Source organism: Acomys minous, assembly GCF_964271855.1.
Source record: "Acomys minous genome assembly, chromosome: 6".
NCBI classification, from domain to species: domain Eukaryota; kingdom Metazoa; phylum Chordata; class Mammalia; order Rodentia; family Muridae; genus Acomys; species Acomys minous.
In genome coordinates, this window is record NC_140487.1 from 41,787,694 (window position 1) to 41,807,842 (window position 20,149).

Here is a 20,149-nt window from a genome sequence, read left to right on the forward strand (position 1 = left end):
AGAACAATCCATCTGTGTCACAAACTGTAACAAGGAAACATATAGGGCTCAGAGTGAAGAAAGGTCCAATTGAGGTGAGCAAGTTGAAAAGTCTTTATACTTCTGGGTCTGCTCTTAAGGTTAGCTGAGGGATGTAGCCCCAAATTGATGGATGGCCTCTGTCACAAAGAGCAAGCACGGAAAAGAACAATGCATGGGAAGCAATGAAAAGAGCCAGTGGGAGTTGGGAGGAATGGGACTGCCTGACCATCAGACACCCATGCAGCACAGAGCTTCTGCATAAGCGGCGTGCACACCTCTGACTACACACAGCCTGGAGAGTCTCAGTCTACAGAAACGAAACCCCAGGCTAAGGGCCAGGCAGCCCCTTTCCCCCTCCAGAGCAGTTGTGTGTGGTTTCCATTGTAATCTGGTCACCAGTTTTCCAATGACTCGGCATAGTGGCGATTGCTCCAAGCCCCAGAGCCATGTGGGAACAGCCCATAGGCCACACAGCCAGGGGAGTGGCTTCCTAGGCAGGCATTTGTCTCTGTGGGCTCACAGTGTCCAGATCTGATAATAGCTAATTCCGCCAAATATTAGAGGGGCGCACATTTAATTAAGGAGTGGCCATGTGTGTGCTGCAGCCTGGAGGTCCCTGCAGCCCTGAAGTCAAAGGCAGAGTCCTCCGGGAATGCACCGATCTTTTCTTATTTCTCCTCTGAGCTCCTGCCCTCTTTGAATGCAATTAGGGGAACAAATAAACTAGCTTAACTCAACTCCCCCGTGAGACCACCAGTTCTCTGCTGATAAACCCGGCTGTGTGGGCAATCATTAAATGAGAAATCTAATATTTAACTAAATTTAATAGTCTGTTGCTTTGGTGCTCTTGTGCAGAAGGTGGGATTTCAATAGAGAGGAGCAAGCTATTCAAAGGCTGCCGGAATAGTCAGTGAGTGATTAGAACTTGCTATGCCCCACACAAGGCCAGAACTGCCAGGGCTGGGCGTGGGTAACGAGTATTTGACTGTGTCTGCATTCGCTCTGGTTGGGCAGCCACACACACTTGAGATCGGAGTTTGAACCTCTTCTTCTGGAACAGCATATAAGATTGCAGAGTGACATCAGAGCCGACTTACACATAAGGAGAGTTGGGCCAGTTGTCCAGGCTCTGGACAGTCCTGGCACCTACCCGCTTCCACAGATGAAGTTCCCCTAGGGCCCTGGTGGCAGAAGCTAGTGACATCACTGTACCCATCTTCGCTGGGCCTTTGCTGATTATACTAACACCCATGAGCTCCCACGTTTGCAGCCCCCAACCCCCATTCACACACCCCAGGTTCCTTCCCCATGCCACACCTAAGTCAATCACACATTCAGGCAGAGTGGTGACAATGGAAGTTACAGCTGAGATGAAAAATACCTTGACCAAAAGCAACTTGGGGAGGGAAGGCTTTATTTCATCTGATAGCTCATCCAGGGAGCTCTCAGGGCAGGAACCTGGAGGCAGGAACTGAAGCAGAGGCCGCGGAGGGTGCTGCTTACTGGCTTGCTCATTGCGGTGTGCTCAGCCTGCTTTCTATAGAATGCCGGACCACCAGCCCAGGAATGGCACCCCATAGTGAGCAGGGCCCTCCCACATCGAGGATCAATCAAGAGAGTGCACCACGGACCTGTCTATAGGCATTTTCTCAGTCTCAAGCTTCCCTACTCCAGATGACTCAGGCTGGTATCAAGCTGCCACAAAGGCAGCCAGCACAAGGGTTCTAAGGGACCCCCGTGAGCTGAAGCTTTGAGGTAACATCTTGAGATCTATGCCCCAATTCTTACATGAGCTTAGGTCTGGGACTCTCAGTGAACTGGGCCAGAATCAGCATTCAGTGAACACTGACGTCCAGATGTAATTAGTCTTCCAAGCACCAAGGACTCTACAGCCGACTTACCAGACTCTACAACCGATTTACCAGACTCTACAACCGATTTACCGGACTCTACAGCCGATTTACCAGACTCTGCTTTTCTGTTGTGTCATTGGCTTCACACATGGAGCAGGGAATGGTCAGCAGTTGGCCCCTCGGTTTCCTCAGGCAGCCTGAACTCGGGGGCCTCACAGAGCCTTGGCCTTCCAAAACCCCTGGAGTGCCTCTCAGTCCTGTTTCCTTTGTGACTGTCTTGGAGGCAGAGCAAAAGGCTCCTCTCCAAGGGAACAGAGGGAAAGGAAGCCTCAGGCAGAAACACAGGGCTGGCTACTGTCTAAAGTGGAAGATGGAGCTGGACGGCCATGTGTGGTGGCTGCTAGCTTGCTGACCATTTTCAGTCACTCATCAGCCCATCAGCACAGGAGCTCCACCCCGCCGCACCTCTCCTAGAGCACACCATCCCTGCTTCCTGTGGAGGGTGAAGCTCCCAGAGTCACCTAGTGCTGTGTGCTACCCAAAGACAAAACCAGGGATTACAGCAGCCATGACGTAACCTCTGATGCCCTTGAGGAACACGCCTGGGAGGCAGCTTTGTTTTAAAGAGGCCATGAGAGACCCAGACGTTCTTCACAGAACCATGGCTTTAAAGACGTTTCCTAATGCCAGCCTTCCAGGGAACTGGGCAAGCTAAAGGCGGAGTCTCTCATAAACACTTACTTCCCTTTCACACTGAGCCACAGCCAACCGTACATGTAACCTAAAGAACGAAAAGAGAAGGACGTCCTGTGTGCTTATTACATATGAGATGGTAAATCGGGGGCGGGTCCCATGGCCCTGTCAGCAGCTGAGCGAAATGGGCTACCTATATTTCTGCTGAAGAGACATCTGACATGGTCTGTGTGTGTGTGTCGTTAACTAGAGAATGAAGAGCCTTGCAGATAAGCCACAACACAGTCACTCTAAGTGGGATTAACCTGTATGAGGGAGGCCAGGCCCTCAAGTTGCAAAATGTTGCTCCGTGGGATGTCGCCATCTGTGACTATGCTCACCAGCTCCAAGTCTCTAAAGACCAGATAACTTATAGCTTAAAGTAAGAAATCTGGGGGTCGAGTGGCTGATAAAAGTAACAGCCCACTGTCTGCTGTCATTGCTTGGTCACTGTGGCTATTTCCCCACCACCACAGATAACTGGTGTTGCTTTCCTGAACCCAACAGTCTTACAATGAGTCACACCAGTGACAAATGTCAGAGAGAACAGAAATGTATGGAGACAGAGGTGGACGGATAGAGCATGGAGATCTCTGATCTGCTGGTGTTCCTGATTCGAGCCTAGGACCCTGGGTCTTGAATGAGCGGATAGCTTCTTGCTCTGTACAGTGACAAGCAACCTACAGGGATGCTGTGGGAGGCAGCGTGGGAGGCATGTGAAAACCCCCAGGCCACCTAGGACCCAGAGTCTAATGTGTCCTTCTTTCCTCACTTCTAGAAATGTTTGACTTGGAAGCAAACGAGCACGTGCAGAAGGCCATCAGCGACCGGCAGATGCCGAAGATTGAGTACCGGAAAATCGAGATAGAAGATTACAGTAAGTACTGTAAGTCAACAGAGCCACCTCAGAGGCTCCAGCCCCACCCAGGTACCTTCCTGCCTGGCCACCATCCTGTCTCCAGCTCCCTGTGCCCAGCCTCAAGATGATCTGGTGATAACAAAAACCCGAAGGCAGAGCTCACTATTCTCTGCTCAAGAGCACAGGATGGAAGGATCACCACCTTCATCCCCTGGACCATCTCCCTTGCTCAGCATCCTGCCTCCAGATGCTGGCTGTAGGTTGAGGAGAGGCTTTCTCGCAACTGGAGAAATGCGTCTGGAGTGTGTCTTCACGGCATGAGGTGTACCCGACACCGCTCTCCTCCTGCCTCTCTTCCTTCACATCATCTGGGGCTTGTTTCATGAGTGTAGCCTCCTAGGCTGTAAGATCCAGCCTGTTTGCTGGAACCAGCTACCAGCAGTCACCGGAAAGTTATCAAAACCTCATCTTTCAACCCATGTGGCTCCCAGCTCAACCTGGCTGACCCCAGATTCACAGCTGCCCACTGCCCTTAACCCTAGAAATGCCCAGTGTTCAGTGCCCACAGGGAGCCTCATCTCCCTTGCTCTCCTTTTTAGATTCTCTTGCAACTCGGCACAGAACTGTTTAGTAGGCTATTACTTGGAGCCCCAAAACTCAAAGGTGGCCCCCAAGTCCTTCACTCAGATCCCACTTGCCAGTATCTCTGCAAGCATGGGCGCCATTCCTGGGAGGACTCTGTCTGATCCAGTCACTGGGAGAGCTTGGTCTTGGGAGGAGAGGATATCCAGGCGTAGAGAAAGCAGACGAGACTCACTGGAGAGGCAAGTGGAGCTATATCCCTTGTAGATACCTTCCAGAACCAGCTCCAGGGTTCCTGAATCTGCTCTGGCTTCCAGTGAAGCCAGCTGTTCTTGACTATTGGCATAGTGTGTGTGTGTGTGTGTGTGTGTGTGTGTGTGTGTGTGTGTGTGTGTGTGTGTACATCATTTTGCTCCACAGCCTAGAGATTGTACAGCCACCTGTAGGTTTTACATTCCCAGTAGCAGGAAGCAAGGACCCCAAGTGTACGGTGGGACCACACAGTGATCAGAGGGGCACCTTATTTACAACAGAAAGCAAATGGCATGGGTGTTCAGAGAAGAACAGCGAATGAGCCAAGTTGTATAGGAAGGTTGCCTGCACAGGATCATGGGTATAAGCCATGCTTCAGTGGGTTTTGAGTTAACATAGACATCAGTGAGATGCTTTAGGGGGGGCCTCTGTGGACTCCCCTCCCACAGGACCCCAAGTGAGACGTGATGCAACCAGCAGCTCACCAACTACCCATGCGGCCCACTGCAGACCACCCACCAAAACTCCCCAGGTCCCTCATCAAGTCATGTGAGACCATGCTTGTTGTCTCTGGTGTCCTGGAGGAAGCTCCACCCACCTCTGGAGTCAGTCACATGGGAACAGGCTAGGCCGTGGGGCCAGCTCCCTCCAGTCAACCCAGTCCAGAGGTGTCCTCTTGTCACAGCTCTTAGAAGGGCACAAGGAAGGAAATAGGTGGGGGGGGGGTTGTCTCAGGAGGGAGAAGAATTTTAAAAAACATGGACTGAGACAGGGACAGTCTTTGCTCTGGATATTGTCCTCCGCATGCCACTGTGCCCTGCTGCAGCATGGCCTTGCCCCAGGCTTTTGTGGCTGGGTGGCAGCATAGCTCACCTCCCTGCAAGGACTCCTCCCCTTCGCAGCTCCCAAAGCCCCTCCCTCTTCACTGCTCTGCCTAGTGCTGCTGTCCCATCTCCAAATTCTGAAAACTGACACACACACACACACACACACACACACACACACACACACACACACACACACACACCTTCCCTTGGGAAAGCCACAAAGGAACCCAGCCCTGCTCCCAATCCTCCTCAGCACTGTGGCAGGAGAGGGAACAGGGGACCACTAGGTCCACCAAGACCTAACGTGGGAAACCACCCTTTGGAAAAAAAAGTCTGAACAATGTTGGTCCCCTTCCTGAGACCTGTTTATGGTTTTGTTTTTATTTCTGTTGTCAGATAAGGCTTCGGGGAAAGTAAATGGTGCTCAGAAAGGTTCCCTCGGTGCGTTCCTCAGGCAGGCAGCTCCTGTAAAACCACACCATGTGTTGTGGGCACCTCTGTGATACTCTTCAGTGCCTGCCTCTCTGCCAGTCCCTGGGCCACGGGTCCAATTTGCAAGGCCATTAACAGTCAGGCTGAGTCAGTAATGAAAGGCTGTTTGAGAGCAGGCTGCCAGGGCTAGGGTGCATCTGCAGTCACTGCACCAGAAAGCCACTAATTCCCATTTAATTGCTGGGCCTTGGAAATCTGGCATGTAGTTACCTTCAATAAACACATTCCTGCTGGGGCAGGGAGGCTTGTTCTGGAGGTGGGGGTGAGCAAAGAGACTGGTGTGGGATAATTTCCCGAGGCTTGGTTCTAACCCCACCCCACCTCGGGACTCCATCATGCCACCCGTGACCAAACCCAGTGACCTTGGTGGCCACAGGAACAGCACAGCTATCCGAGGTCCTTCCCTAGGGTCCTGTCCTTGAGGAGCCAGCAGATGCTTGGACTTGCCTGGTACAAGCCCGAAGCCTGCAAAGCCACTTGTCGTGGTAGAGGGTGCCCCCACCCCTCAGTTCCACACACCTCTCACCTCAGCATGCCACTTCACCTTAGTCTCTTCCTCTCCCAGAACCAACTACGCGCAAACATCTATCCTCTTGGGTTAGAGAGACGGCTACGCAGTTAAAAGCACTGGCTGCTCTTCCAGAGGACCCAGGTTCAATTCCCGGCTCACAATTGTCTGTAACTCTAGCTCCAGGGGCCCAAATACCCTTTTCTGACCTCTGCAGGCATGCACAGATATAAATGCAAGCAAAACACCCTTAAATAAAATGAAAAATAAGCCTATCCAACCCGGTGCATAACGGACCCCACCCTCGGTTGCTCTACCTGTGTGGAATTCTGCCACCAGCAGGTACTACCTGTGGGACCTGAGCAGGCTAGCACACTTCTTGTGTGAAAGGTGAAGTCTGAGCTCCAGACCAGAGATAGCTACAAGGCCAGTGACCTGCCCAAGGGCCACAAGTTGTGCAATCTCCTTCTGTGGGCTTCTTACCATTCCCTCCCACAGGGCATCCACAGAACCAAGGTCCATGCTAGTCCAACCTCTTGCCCTGGCTGGCCCTGACCTGGTTGTGTTTCATCTTTCCCCAGACTTGCCAATGCAGATCCTGAAACCAGCCACCTTCACCGACACGAGCCACTACCCCCTGTTGCTGGTGGTGTAAGTAGGATGGCTCCTTTCCTTCTTTCTCTGGTACCTTCTTGGGACCCAACGGTGCAAGTAAAAAGGGAATGGGGAACCCTTCAGTGGAGGATAAGATAAATGCTATTTTAAGGGGGTTTTTTTGTTGTTGTTGTTGTTTGGTTGGTTGGTTAGTCGGTTGGTTGGGTTTTTATTTTTTGTTGTTGTTGTTTTGTTTTGTTTTGTTTTTCAGTTTTTCAAGACAGGGTTTCTGTTGTAGCCCTGGCTGTCCTGGACTTGCTTTGTAGACCAGTCTGGCCTCAAACTCACAGAGATCCACTTGCCTTTGCCTCCCAAGTGTTAGGATTAAAGGCATGTGCCACCATGCCTGGCTTGCTGTTTGTTTAATTCTTAAGACACGTTTGCTTGTCATCAAAGAATGGGTTCTTTCTATGACTCCTGAAGACCTCCCATAGGTAGAAGTGCAGTGGGCTAGTGTATTTTTATCATTGTAGTGGGACTATGAGAACATTTCTGCCTTTGACAAGTATCTATGGGCCATAGTCCCATAAGATCATGCCATCTAGCGGCATCTTCATATAGCTCAGTTTGATGTGTATACGTAGCACAGCCCAACTGTACAGTTCTCAGAAAGCATCCCTGCCCTTCACTGATGCATGATAGCACAAGAGTGCCCTCCACTCCATGCCTGTCTTCACTGAGTCCAGATCTGTCCATAGCACTGGCCACTTCCCATGGTGTAAATTTCCACTGGAACTGCTTTTGAGGCTACAGCACAGTGTGCTCAACGGGGAGAGAAAGAGCAAGTGCAATGTTCCCTAACCTCCCCGCAGTGAGAGCTCCAAGTGCCTGCATCCCGGAGAGAGTGGTACCTCACCCTTCAAAGCAGGAAAGTCACTGGGCCAGCCTGTGTGTTGTTTCTTCCAACTTAACCATAAAGAAGGTTTCTATACCAAGGACCAGCTGAGGAAGTCCCACATCCTGGCCACTCAAGTGATAGGCACAGGATCAGGAACAGACCAATGTGTGTCAAACCCTAAGCAGACAGGAAGAAGTTAATCATGTTAGGAATGCTCACCAAAAGAAAAACTGGGGGGACATAGCTAAAGTGCTTGCCACACCAATGCAAAGACCTGAGTTCTACCCCCCCCCCCCAGAAAGTATGTTTTTTAAAAGTAAGGCACAGTGACATGCCCCAAAATTCCAGCACCGGGGAAGCAAGCAAGAGTGTCCCTGGGCCTCCCTGGCCAGGCCAGCCTAGCCTATTTGGCTGAGTTCCAGGCCAGTGAAAGAGCCCAACAGCACAAAACAAGTCACATAGTGCCTAAGGAATAAGACCAGAGTTGGCCTCTGACACTGGCATGCACATACACACACACACACACACACACACACACACACACACACACACACACACACACAGGAGCAGACACAGCATCAGGTAAAGGGAAGGACTCACAGCTCCCCATCAGAAACCTTCTCAGGTGTGGTGTCTGTCAGCCACCATGCAGCATGCTGAAAACCTATCTCTTCTAGGGACGGCACCCCAGGGAGTCAGAGTGTGTCGGAGAGGTTTGAGGTGACCTGGGAAACGGTGCTGGTGAGCAGCCATGGGGCAGTGGTGGTCAAGTGTGACGGCCGAGGCAGCGGCTTCCAGGGAACGAAGCTCCTGCATGAAGTACGGAAGCGGCTCGGCTTCCTGGAGGAGAAGGACCAGATGGAAGCTGTGAGGTGAGCAGGCATGCTGCCTGAACAGGGCCCGGGCAGGATGCTTTCGGCAGGGGCTGCACCTGGGGCATGCCAGCTGCTGCATGCATTCTACGCTTTCTTTAGCAATGCTCTGTGGACAATTGCAGGCATGTCTCCAGAGAGACTGCCAACAGGAGTCTCCTGAAGGCTTCTCTGCTGGCCTGTACACACTTGATGGCTTCTGTGTTGAAGTGCTCTAAGCACAGGGCCAGAGGCCGAGACTGAGCTGGGTCTATGCATTCATCACTTTTCTCTGCAACCAAGTCCCTGACAAAAAGCAGCTTCAGGTAGGAGAGGTTTGTTTGGGTTCACTACAGTGTTTGTGGTAGCAGAAAGCATGGCGATTTCTTCTCGGATCCCAATGGATCCGGAAACAGAAGACAGGAAGTGTGGGGCTGGGCTTCAAACCTGATGGCCCATCTCCCAGGGACCTACTTCTTCCAATAAGGGTCCACCTCAAAACAAAAAACAAAAAAACAAAAAACAAAAAACCAGAACTCCCAAAATATGCCACCAGCTAGGAATACGTGAGCCTATGGGGAACATTTTATATTCAAACCACATAGGGCTGGAGATGAGAGGTTAAGCACACTGGCTGCTCCTGCTGGGGAACTGGGTTCAATACCAGCACCCATGTGGTAGCTGGTAGCTCAGATTGTCTATAACTCCAGTTCCAGAGAACCTGGCGCTGTCTTCTGGCCTCTGAGGGCTCTACATGCATGTGGTACACAGCCATACATGGAGGCAAAATGCACAGGAAATAAAATACACAGAAGATAAAAAGGCTCAGAGGAGGACATCTCAAAAGTGTCCCCCAACACACACACACACACACACACACACACACACACACACACACACACACTTGTATTTACCTTTAAAGCAAGGAGCTGTGTGAAGGGCCACAGAGGCTGCAGATGCCAGGCCTGAAGCTCTGGTGTCAACAAAGACACAGGCTCTTTCCACATATCCAGCCACATAGGACAGCCCGACTTGAGGCGACTCTTCTCAGTTCAGGATAGCCATGACTATGATAACATCAGTTTCCACAGTCTTTCAATACTGCTAGCTGTCAAGAAGGCTTAAGACACTTCTGGAAACTTCCAGAAAGGAAGAAAGAGCTCCTTGACACCAAAGCAGTCTGGTAGCCTTCTCTTCATTTCCCTGAAGCCAGGATCCCACACTCCAGTACTTGATAGCCTGGGAATGGTTGCAAGGCTTGGCATCATCAAACAGCAAGCTGGCTTCCCAGGAGACCAGGCGGCCCTGACTCTGGCTGTGGGATAATTCCTGGTAGAGGAAGGACAGGAGCAAGTGAACACTGGCTTCTGTCTGTAAGGAGGGAGAGCAGCGAGCTGCCTGCAGCCTGCACTACACCAGACAGGCTTCCCAGGGAAAGCGAGGTAGCATCTAGACAGGCTGGGCTTGGGTGGGGTTCACAGGAGCCGTGGTAGGAGCAGCCTCCTTGCTTCTTGCCCTCCTGCCTAGGCTCCTTCCTGTCTTCTCCAGTGCTTACTTCATCCTATCTGGCTTAACTCATCCTAGTCAGCCTCACTGTATCCTCTCTGTCATGGAGAACCCAGGAGAAAGATCAGGAGTCCTCAGGGCAGACTTCCTGTGTGGAGTGGAGGGCTGGAGCCAGCCTGTCATGCTAACTCCCTGAAGCTCTCCAGCTCTGAATGTCCTCCACCTGCTCATATACCCTTGGAGCCCTCCTGATGGGTGTAAAGTCCCCAGTGTAAGGACAGTCACATAAGCCACCACCTTGCAGGTCTCCGGTGCTCCCAGCTGCTTCCAAGGCTTCAGCTATGCCTCTAGAAGTTCCCCCAGAAGCCTCATCAGGATGCTGTGCTTTTGGAATGTAAACACTATGGGCACCAAATAAATATAAATAAAAGTGATAAGCAACTACGCTTAGAATCCCAAGACCCTTTCTAATTTGAAGAGGTTCTCCATGCGTGCTATGGCTAATCAACATGGCCATGGACCACAGGCTATAGGAAGATGCACAGAGCTCTCATTCTTCTCTTCCCTCTGCCTGCAGGACCATGCTGAAGGAGCAGTACATTGACAAGACACGAGTGGCCGTGTTTGGGAAGGTGAGTCCTGCTGTCTCCTGCCTGAACTCCTGAGCCCTGGAACGCAGAGCTGTGCCATCACCACCAGCCTCCTAGTGAGCCACCAAGGTCACCTGTGGCCTTGGGGTCAGGCATGGGGGTGGGGGGGAGGGCAACAGTGTGGGAGAGCTTATCTTTGACCCATGTCACATGACCTGAAAGGAGAGACAAGAAGCCTGGTTCTCATCAGAGAGTTCCACTGAGCTCCCCATTTCGTCCCTGGTGAGTTCTGATGAGGAACTCGTGTTTGCACAGATGGACTGAAGACAAGCAGATAAGCTGTGGGCTCCTCGTGCCTAAACCACAGCAGTTTCCACCTGGCGGCTCATGGCATGGCCTAGGCTAGCCCATAGGGGCTGGGGTGGAGGCCCAAGGATGGCAATTAGGACTCCAAGGGCCACTTGTATGGCCTAGTAAGCCACTCTCCCATCTTCACGCAACCTAGACTGGAGGAATGAGAGTTCAAGGCTAGCCTGTGCTAAATAGTAAGGTCCTGTCTGCAGACAACAAAGAGGAGACAGAAGGAAGGAGGAAAGGAAGAAAGGAGGAAGGAAGGGAAAACTGAAAGACTTTCATTGTCAGCTAAAGATATTGACAAGATTCTCCTGCCCTGCTAAAAAAAACCATGACCATGGTACATTGTAATATAACAAGATAGACACACTATCAAACCAGTGGGGAGCTTGGCATCATGTGGACACACACATACACATATTCATATAGCTATATATGTTTACATATACCCTCACATGTACATGATGTTTATACCACATCAACATTTACATAGTCATATACACATGTATTCACACATACACATATGTGCTCACATGTCCACATAAGCACACAGGCTTACAATATGCATACAACTGTATTTTCGGCTGTATGCACATATATGTAAGCACACATGCTCACACGTTCTTAGGTTCCTTTGCTTATATGGTCACACATATACAGATGCTCACAAATGGTCCCACCTTGCCCCCCACCACCCTAGCATGCTCACTCACACACCCACATACTCATGTAAGCTGTCTGCAGCCTCCACTGTTGCCTAGTTCTCTCAGCCCAATTGTGCTCAGGGGAGTGTCATCCATCCCATTTCCCCTGACTCTTCTCAGCAAGCCGTAACACTTGGAAGGTGCCACATGGTGATGGGGTACAGCTTCAGCTACTAGACCCATGCTAGTGTTCTCCATGCCCAGTGGTCAGGCCACATAGGTGCTAAGGGCTCACTCTGCCCATAGGACACACGCAATGATTTCATGAAGCCTTGAGTGGCAGGCTGGTTCTCCACCCCATCGCCGGGCTCTGGCTCAGTTTTCATCAGATCACACAGAGACAGGCACTGGCTATCCATGAGTAAGTGGAAGGGCGGATGGGCAGTCAGCTGGGCTGGAATTGGGCTGGACAGCAGCCTAGGCAGAGAGGGGCTACATCTCTGTCATTAGCACATTTAACCTGGGTCTCTGGGCACTGGGTCCTGAAGACGGGGATACTCTATCACACAGCAAGGACCTGGGAACCTCTTTGTTTCCTATCTTACTTATTGCCCAACAAAGATACTTTTTTTTTTTTTTTTTGGTTTTTGGTTTTTTAAAACAGGGTTTCTCTATGTTAGCCTGGACCCACTTTGTAGACCAGGCTGGCCTCGAACTCACAGCAATCCTCCTGCCTCTGCCTCCCAAGTGCTGTGCTGGGATTAAAGGCGTGTGCCACCATGCCCGGTCCAACAAAGATAAATAAAGTTCAAATTTTTGAAAACTACATGCATGCACAGGTTGGGGGCTGGCCTTCTTGGGCCAAGGCTGGTATCCTGCTGAGTTGTGGGTGACAACTGCCCCCCCCCACCTGCCTCTTTTCTTCCTGTCTTGTGTCTCCTAGGATTACGGTGGTTACCTGAGCATTTATATCCTTCCAGCCAAGGGAGAGAACCAAGGTCAGACTTTCACCTGCGGCTCAGCGCTCTCTCCAATAACAGACTTCAGACTCTACGGTAATGGCCTCCATGAGACCCGGTGCTGAGCTTGCAGCATGGTCCCACCTCTCCCTTCAGCACCTCTGTGCCCAGCAACAAGCACCCCCAGTGCATACTGACACACACATACCTCCCTGAGGCAGGAGGGAAGCCTCTAGTCAGTGTTTGGTGGTCAGTCTGCCAATAGGTAATAATCACTCTCCAACATCCAAGGCTAGCTCACAGTAATGACTTCAGAAGGGCCCGTCACCAGAGATGGGGAGGAGGCAGGTAGCAATACCTATGCAGGCTTCCACTGCTGCTGAAATGTGCGCGCTGGGCAAGTGCTGAGGGAAGAAGAAGGGAGGATGGTGGTTGCAGACTGTGCTGGTGATGGTGAGGCTAGCACAGCTCTTGGGAGAGAATGTTGCAGGGAGGGGGCATCTAAATAACTGGGCTCCTTCCAGGCCCACAGATGGCACCCGCCCAGCATTTCTCTGTGCAGAGTGAAGCTTCCCATGAGCAAGACCAGAGCTGTGGGTGGTTCGCTATCAAGGTGACTTTGTTGAGAGGTTCAGACAGACCCAGTGAGATAGAGCCATCTGCCCAAGCAGACATGGCCCCTGACTCCACTGTTTTAGAGCCCCAAGCTCTGGACTGTCCTCTCTTTGGCCATCATCCTTTCCTCTGACAGCGCAGGGTGTAGTGATACTCCACACAAGTCCTAAGTGGCTCTGAGGGTATGAATTCCAGTCAGGGCTCCAAGGGATTCCATAGTAAATGACGCCAAGAACCTGGGGCCTCCTTGTCTCCTCTGTGGGTGTGCAGTGGGAGTGCTCCCTTCCCTGTGTTTGCCTGTGGTCCATGTTTTGGGTCTTCTTCTTCTTCTTCTTCTTCTTCTTCTTCTTCTTCTTCTTCTTCTTCTTCTTCTTCTTCTTCGTTTTTCAAAACAGAGTTTCTCTATTATAGCCTTGGCTGTCCTGGACTTGCTTTGTAGACCAGGCTGGCCTGGAACTCACAATGATCCACTTGCTTCTGCCTCCTGAGTGCCGGGATTAAAGGTGTGCGCCACCACACCCAGCCTCACATGCCCTTTCTTAACACCTGTAGACCCCATGCAGCTGGCCAGAGCTGGGCAGCGTGCTGTTCCAGCAGCCTCTGCGGCTCATGACCCAGGGACTCACAGCTTTAATGCAAACTTCATTGACCTTCCCATAAGAATATCCCTGCTTCAACTCCTGATAACCTTCCCATGAGAATATATGTGTTGTGTCAGGGAGATTTTAATTTCTTAATCATGCTAGTCTGAATTTGCCTGATTCAAATATGCACTTACCAGACCACACCACCTCACACACACCTTTGTTTTGGTGCTGAGTTTAGGACCTGTGGCTCCAAGCCTGCTAGGAGCCCTCCAGCCCACCTGGGTCTTAATGAGCCACAGCTGGGAAGTCCCTGCCACTGCCCTCCTCACTCACAAGATTCCACAGACACCCTGAGACCCTGAAGTGAAGCCCTAAGTGAGGCCTTCATTGTCCTGGCAGCACAATGCTGTGAGCGACCTGCCTCCTTCCCTGTGACCTGGCACAGGGTCTGAGCTGACTCAGAGAAATCCACCAGAAATGGCACGTGTGAGCATCACACTCACACACACACACACAGAGGGAGGAGAGGGGAGGGGGAGGGAGAGGGAGAGGGAGAGAGATTGACTCCTATGCCATGCCCCAGAAGATTGAGGAGATATCTTTTAAAACCCAAACATTTAAGCCCAGAGCATTGATGCACACATTTAATCCCAGTACCTGGGAGGAAGAGGCAGGTGGATTTCTGTGTGAGGCCATGCCAGTTTCCAGACCTGCCAAAACTACATAGGGAGACCTTGTCTCAAAACACAAAACAAAACAAAACAAACACACCAAGCCTAACACTTACTATGCATGTGGCAGCCTCCTCCCTTCCACCTGGGCTCTGCCCCCATTGGAGCCATTGAGGAGCTGAGATGACCCCTTCCCTTTGTCTCTGTCCAGCCTCTGCATTTTCCGAGCGGTACCTTGGCCTCCATGGACTGGACAGCAGAGGGTATGAGGTATGTCGGCCAAGGCTGCTACTTGGCAAGGCACGGAGGGAGCCAGGTGAAGCTGGTCAATCTACTCCTGTCCTTCCTCCCACCCCAGCCACGCCCCTCCCGGTCCTCCCCACCACCAAAACCTTGGGATCCTCTTCCCACTGCACTGAGCTGGATCGATGTGGCTCCTGTTGTCCTGCTTGGCTTTGGTGGGTGAGGGAGAGAGATGAGAGAGCCCGGGGGGCATGCTGGCTGTTGGGGGCTCCTGCTTCCACAGCAAGGCCTGTTTGTTCCCCTTAGGGAGGGTGAACTGTGAACTTGGTTGCTTACACCATCTCAGACATCATGTCGTCAGCTATGCACAGGCAGAAAGCCAGCATCCTGTGGTCCAAGCAGGAGTCTGCAAGGACGGAGGGACAAGGCTGCTCAGTGTCACTAGGTGACATGATGGTCCTCTACAGCTGCCTAGGCTTGGAGAACCCCCTGCTTCTTATCTCTCCTTTCCCCTTCTCTCCTGAAGGAGTTGCTGTCTTCCCATGACATAGGCAGCCTAGTTCTCAAGGGGTCTGGCATTTCCCTGCATTTCCCTTGACCCCTCTATCAATATTCCCACCCCTACCTGCTCCCTGGCCAGCAGCTAACCCTGTCCCCTTGCCTCACACATGCAGATGACCAAGCTGTCACACCGCGTGTCACTACTGGAGGACCAACAGTTCCTGATCATACATGCCACGGCTGACGGTGAGGACAGAGCAACCCCCCTGGCCCCCTGGTGCTGAAGGTCCCCTGGGTGGTGATGTGACTTTTGGCAAACATTTGTTTCTGTTTTCTTTTATAGAAAAAATCCATTTCCAGCACACGGCTGATCTCATCACACATCTGATCAAGGGAAAGGCCAATTACAGCTTACAGGTATGGAATGCTACCTGCTAAGGTGTGATACTTAAAGCAAAATGGCCCCTGTCACTGGGGCTGAGTGGGGTTCACATCAGCTCTATACCCCAGCCATCACCCCACCCTGCCTCACATTCCTCTTCTAAGCATGGAGCAAGGCCAAGGCAGCACACGCACTCTCCTGGCAGTGTGCTGTAGGTGTCACAGTGTGGGTGGCCCCTGTGAGTTGCACCCATATTGCTGTGGCTGCAACAGAACTGCCCATCCCAGAAACGAAACCCGTGACCCACAGCGGCCTTCACTGGTATCCATCCCTGTCTTCTCCCAGCAGTGCACAGGGGTGATGCTAGAAACTTCTCTTGTTTCCTTCTTGCCCTCTGGTTCCTTTGAGAAGACAACTATAACCTCCTTCTCTTTTTAAAATTCAGAGGCAAACAGGCCCCTGCCTGTCTCAGAGAGTGTCTTTGTCTAGTTTTGACCATTCAGCATCCAGCAGTCTGTGCCAGCTGTGGGTGTGGCTTGTGTCAGGAAGGGGCTATGGCCTGAGGGCTGTTGTGTGGTATGAAGGGCTTGCTTACATTACATTCCAGGGTGTGATACACGAGGGATTTGTTATGCTGCACCTGTGCCTAGACTAGGAGCTCACCCAGGGCCACGCGTGCCAACACAGCAGATGCCCTCCCATGCATGCAAGCATTTGCAGTCATGGCAAGTTGCAGGGGAAAGCACGGGGACAGGGGCCACAGCAAGAGGGGAGGCACGCTGCTACCTCACTGCCTTCTGTACATCTTGTGAGTTGAACATACATAGTCCAGGCTAATGACATCACTTTTTTTTCGAGACAGGAGTTTCTCTGTGTAGCCCTGGCTGTCCTGGACTCTCTTTGAAGACCAGGCTGGCCTCAAACTCAAAAACATCAGCCTGCTGGCTGCCTCCCGAGTGCTGGGATTAAAGGCGTGCGCCACCACCGCCCGGCTCCTGACATGATTTTTTTTTTTTAAGATGAAATTTCACTCAAAGAATATATGATTCTGAATGAGATTGGGCTCAGATCTAGAAAGAATGAGATTCCAAGTCAGGCTTGGCTTCTAGTGCTGCAAGCATGCAAGATTGGCACAGCGCCTCTAGAGGGCAAGTTATGTCATTGCACTGGCCATATACAAATGGGCCAACATGCCAGACAAGCCTGTGTACCAGCCCTCTCCTTGTTGCAAGCCTTGTCCTAGTGCCTTCAGGTATTGTAGTATTCAACTCTCTCTCTCTCTCTCTCTCTCTCTCTCTCTCTCTCTCTCTCTCTCTCTCTCTCTCTCTCTCTCTCTCTCTCTCACACACACACACACACACACACACACACACACAAAAGAAATGGACATCAATTTTCCTTCTCATGTCACCAGGACCCAAGACCTAGCCGGGTGATTGTACACCAAACCTGTATGTGAGGGTGAAGATAGGTGGCCTGGACCTCAGAGAACCACCCAGCCAGAAGTCTGTTTCCCTCCCCATCTCTCTTTGTCTCTGTCTCTATCTCTCTCTCTGTCTCCCTCTTTCATCTTGCTTTGTGTGTGTGTGCTTGTATCTTTCTGTGTGTGTGTGTGTGTGTGTGTGTGTGTGTGTATGGGTGTGTGTGTGTGTGCTTTTCTGTCTCTTTACCTCTGTCTCTCTCTGTGTTCGTGTTTGTATCTTTCTGTCTGTGTGTGTGTCTGTCTCTCTGTCTCTTTCTCTCTCTCTTCCTCTGTGTGTATGTTTGCATTTGTATCTTTCTGTCTCTGTGTGTCTGTGTGTTTCTCTGTCTCTTTCTGTCTGTCTGTCTGTCTCTCTCTCTCTCTCTCTTTCTCTCTCTCTCTCTCTCTGTGTGTGTGTGTGTGTGTGTGTGTGTGTGTGTGTGTGTGTGTGTTGTCCTTGGCCTGTGACCCTGTAGCTCCTAAGTACTATACCCAGGTTGTAAAATAGGACAAGTCACTCTGGCCAGAAAGTCTGCCAAATGAGAAGTTTTCTAGTTTTTCTCAGCCAATCCTTACTGCCCTTGGTGAGGGGAAGAGAGTTGCTGAGGCAGGAGATTCTAGGGAGACCGGTCAGCTTTCATGGCCTGCTAGGGCTGCAAGAGGCCTCTGCCTGGTATAGAAACAGCTCCCAGAGGGAAAGGTACTGACACTAGGACCCTGGTGGCTAGGAAATTCATCCTGCAGCTAGAATTCAGCGTGTGGAGCCTGGCTTTTGCTACACTGCACATTCTCCATGCCTCTAGCAGTCCCTTTAGGAGGGTGACCTAGGGTGAGTGACATCACTCTTCGCCCTTCACAGATCTACCCGGATGAAAGCCACTACTTCCACAGCGCGGCGCTCAAGCAGCACCTGTACAGGTCCATCCTCGGCTTCTTTGCGGAATGTTTCAGGATCCAGGACAAGCTACCAACAGCCACAGCAAAAGAGGAGGAGGAAGAGGACTAACCAGGCTTGAGACCTAAGCACAGACATGGCTCTTTCTACAACAATATGCAACTGAGGACTCCCCCCACCACTACCACCCTCCCTCCAAGGGCAGAGCCAGTGGATGTGTCGGCGGTGTTCCATAGCATGTGTCTCGATACTGAAGGCCATTTGGTGGGACGACAAGCTCCAGGTGGAAGTGAGTCACCACACAGCCTGGACCAACCCCACCTCAGCATCCTCGGCAACTCCTGGCCCCCCAATGACTGGCACATCCCAAGCCCCTCCCCCCAAGGGGACAAATTGAAGGACAGATGACAGTGAAAACACACTTTGAGTCCACAAAAACCAGCCCTTTAGTCCAAGCTTCCTCTCTGTAACATGGAGACCCACCATCTGCGTTCGTGCAATGCGCTCACGTTCTCAGCTGTGAGGCCTGCCTGGCTTCCTGGCTGACAGAGCTGTGTCATGGCAACAGGACAGCATGGTTGTCTCGGCAGTGTTTGTACATGCCTGGCCCCCTGTGTGGTTAGAAAAGCCCCCACTGTTCCTATCTGCACCCACAAAACAGGTCTTTTCTCTACAAAGTAAGACTGTAGCTCTGCCCATGGTTAACCTTGTAGAATTACTTTGTATTTTTTCTATGGTTTTAACTGAACACTCCACTGTCTCTGCGCCTGGACCGTTGGTTGCCCTCTGGGTTTTCTTTCTGTCTGTCTTTTGTTGCTTTGCTCCCCATGTTGCACTTGTTTGCTTGTTTGGATAGAACAATCATTCTGGAACATCCGCTGTCTCTGTTAAGCCTGGTGGAGGTATTGCAGACACCAAGGACACAGAGCACCCAGCAGCCCGCACGGAAAGCCCATCAGGAAGCCTTTCTCCCCCTGAGTGGCATTAGGACTTGCCTGTGGAGCCATCATCACCCGTCACGTATGTCCTTAAAACTACTTCTCTTCGCCCCCCCCCACCTCCCCTCCATCAGTTTTCTGGTCTTTTCAGGTGACATTTGGTTAAAAGACACAAGACAGAGCACTCCTAGATCTGCTGAGTAAGCCCACGGCAGCGTGGGAGCACGCCCTGTCATCGCCAGCACTCCTCCTTCCTGCTCTGACAGCGAGGTGATGAGCTTTGTTTGTCCCACCTCACCAGCCCTGTAAGATACAACCTGACCAGATGTATGGCCGCCGTCACCCATGTATATTTCATTTCATTGTATATAAAGCAAGAAACGTGTGTCTGGCGTTTGTGCAGTCCCCTCCCCCTCTGCGACGCTAACCTTGTGTTGAGTTTGCATGCAGACACCTCTCTGGCTGATCTGGCCTCTCCAGAAGGGGCCAGTTTGAAATATATCAATTGCCATCGTTTTCTTTCAGGATTGTTGACGACTTGTACATCGGTAATGATCACCCCAATTTCCATTCCTGCTGGGGTGCCCTGAAACACTGTCCTCAGAGATGTGTCCATGTCGATTTTTTGTTGTTGTTGTTGATGTTTGGGGGCTTTGGTTCTGTCACATGAGCTTGAAGCGTTGGTCCTTGTTAGGTCTGTCAGAAGCGTTGCATCCTGGGGGTTTTCCATAGGTGATGCATAGCCACTGGTGAGGAAGGATCTCGTGCTGGCAGGCAGAACGTGCTTTCACTACTTCAGCAGGCTTGGCTGATGGCAAAGCCCAGGAGGTCTGAAAAGGGAAGCCAGCTCTGGCTGCAAGAACGGGTCGGAGGGCCACGGGGATGTGGCATGGTCATGTTTGTCATCCATGGAATAAAACATTATTTTGCCACTCAGGTTGTTCTTTTCTTACTTTACTCCATTGGCTCGCATTAGAAAAGAGGTCAGGCCTTCAAGACGTGGGTTTTGTTTTCATCTTCCCCTTGAACTGGGAGGAGGGTGTCTCACTATGCAGCCCTGGCTCGCCTGGATCTCACTATATAGACCAGGATGTCCTCAAACTGACAGATCCACCTACCTCTGCTCTCAAATGCTGGGATTAAATGTGCAAACCACCATGCCCAGCCTATTTTGTTTTGTTAGTGCAGAGTGGAGTTTACTCTCTATTACTAGCATGCATCCTGCGTGATAATGGGTCTTATGACATGTTTATACGTGTATAGTGCATTTTGATCATGTTTACATTCACTATCCTCTCTTGCACTCTCCCACCCCACGTGAACCCTTCATTTT

At 51.3% G+C, this 20,149-nt stretch overlaps 1 protein-coding gene across 4 annotated transcripts in view; it reads left to right on the forward strand.

The window, feature by feature from the left end:
- DPP6 (dipeptidyl peptidase like 6) overlaps positions 1–19,748 on the forward strand; it is an 830,087-nt gene extending 810,339 nt beyond the window's left edge. For all 4 annotated transcript variants that reach the window (XM_084787789.1, XM_084787791.1, XM_084787788.1 and 1 more), the window contains exons 18-26: positions 3,385–3,483; positions 6,708–6,777; positions 8,296–8,490; positions 10,553–10,607; positions 12,507–12,618; positions 14,607–14,665; positions 15,313–15,385; positions 15,483–15,556; positions 17,843–19,748. In XM_084787789.1, coding sequence (XP_084643915.1) covers positions 3,385–3,483; positions 6,708–6,777; positions 8,296–8,490; positions 10,553–10,607; positions 12,507–12,618; positions 14,607–14,665; positions 15,313–15,385; positions 15,483–15,556; positions 17,843–17,989 — 884 coding nt within the window. In that variant the 3' untranslated portion in view covers positions 17,990–19,748. The remainder of the gene's footprint in view (positions 1–3,384; positions 3,484–6,707; positions 6,778–8,295; positions 8,491–10,552; positions 10,608–12,506; positions 12,619–14,606; positions 14,666–15,312; positions 15,386–15,482; positions 15,557–17,842) is intronic.
- Positions 19,749–20,149: the final 401 nt, after the last annotated feature.